Here is a 1,531-nt window from a genome sequence, read left to right as displayed (position 1 = left end):
TAAGGAAGACTTCTTTTTTCTAACTTTTGGCAGTTTTTGCTATTACAAAAACATACATTTTTTCTTATAAACTTAGGTAAAACCTTCAACGGTTTAAAATAAACACTTTTAACTTCACATAAGCTTAGTAAAACACACTATAGATATAATAATAGACAATTAGACATAACAATAATCCCCCCCGCCCCCTAGTGCTAAACCAATTCTTCATTGTACAAAATCTTGGATACATCTAAAAAAAACAGAGTAAATTATCATTCTAGAAAGGTTATTATCAATAGACAATATTTAAACATGAGTCTCCCTCCTTGGGACGATAGCGAATAAAATCTCAAGATCAGGAGGGTGAAAATAACCCTCCTTAGGTGGAGAACTTTGTTGTTTCACATAAATTCTTTTCTTCCTTGGCGTTGGCGGCGGGCACATAGAATTCACCATAATCCTATATTTATCATGCCTTGGTGTCTTGCATCCTTCATCTATTTCCACCAATTCATAATCACTCTTCACCATAATCGCGTAACGCGCCAATCTCTCCCAAAAATTAGAAATAATTATAACAGTCGTGATTATAAATAGACTCGTGAGAATCAAGAAAAACTTTGAGTTAACAAGGAGTATGTGTGTGTGAGATTTTATAATAGTACAGACTTCTTCAGGAAGCTGTTATTTTGACTTATATTTAATCGTGTGAGGGAAGCTATATATTATAATTGTTGATAATCTTACGTGGCATAAAGTTTAGACACGTGGTTGATTTTGATTTGTTGGATTGAAATTTTTAAATTCCCGCGAAAGTGCTGAGAAATTTTTTAGTTTGAATATGGACCACTTATTTTTTATTTTTTATTATTTTATGGTTAATTTTTTAATTATTATTTATAGGGAATGTGAATTTAGTCAAGTTGATAAGAATAATGGGCTTTATTCGATGCATATTCCTTCTCTGTGGGCCCAATTAAGTAATGGGCTATGGGCCCATGATGATAATGTTGGATCCTTTTGGATTTTAGCCCATTTAGCCTTAAAAAGAAAATTTTCATAAATCTTTCGGAAAATACTTGATTGACAGACACTATAGCGAATTCATGAAAGCAAAAACAGTGTCCTTAAGAATATTTCATGTGGTATAAATGTATTTCCTAATCCTCAAAACTCGACAAGCTCTTCTATATAAACTAGAAGCCGGAATCGAACAAAGATTAAATAGAGACGAAGCATACTAAAATAGGAGAAATTTATCTTGATCTACTCTTCCCAAATGAAGAAGACTAACAAATATATATAGATGAAGATCACAACATGAGTTTAGCTTTTGGCTCCAACAACTAATTGTCAAGTAATAAATAGGGTTAATAACAATGAAGAATATGGGTCAATTGCCAAAAGGTTAACTAATTCCGAAAGAAATTTAATAGTCACTTAATGCTATTTAAAGAGCATATAATGTTTGCTCATATTGAACAAAAAGTTATGTCAATTGTGATTTTCCCTCAAGAAACTTATATCTATAATAAAGAGATTGACAATG

At 31.5% G+C, this 1,531-nt stretch overlaps 1 protein-coding gene across 1 annotated transcript; it reads right to left on the bottom strand.

The window, feature by feature from the left end:
* Positions 1-645, bottom strand: LOC125869167 (cyclin-dependent protein kinase inhibitor SMR4-like). Its single transcript, XM_049549728.1, has one exon. It carries the CDS (start codon positions 511-513, stop codon positions 289-291), a length of 225 nt encoding a protein of 74 aa, XP_049405685.1. The 5' UTR covers positions 514-645; the 3' UTR covers positions 1-288.
* Between the last annotated feature and the right edge of the window lie 886 nt (positions 646-1,531).

The sequence above is a fragment of the Solanum stenotomum genome, chromosome 6, assembly GCF_019186545.1.
Source record: "Solanum stenotomum isolate F172 chromosome 6, ASM1918654v1, whole genome shotgun sequence".
Taxonomy (NCBI): domain Eukaryota; kingdom Viridiplantae; phylum Streptophyta; class Magnoliopsida; order Solanales; family Solanaceae; genus Solanum; species Solanum stenotomum.
Note: the sequence above shows the minus strand (reverse complement) of the source record. Positions and strands in the feature narration are given on the sequence as shown.

What these genes read in the sequence shown, in the direction of transcription:
- LOC125869167 (XM_049549728.1), bottom strand. Translation starts at nt 513, where the DNA reads ATGGTGAAGAGTGATTATGAATTGGTGGAAATAGATGAAGGATGCAAG.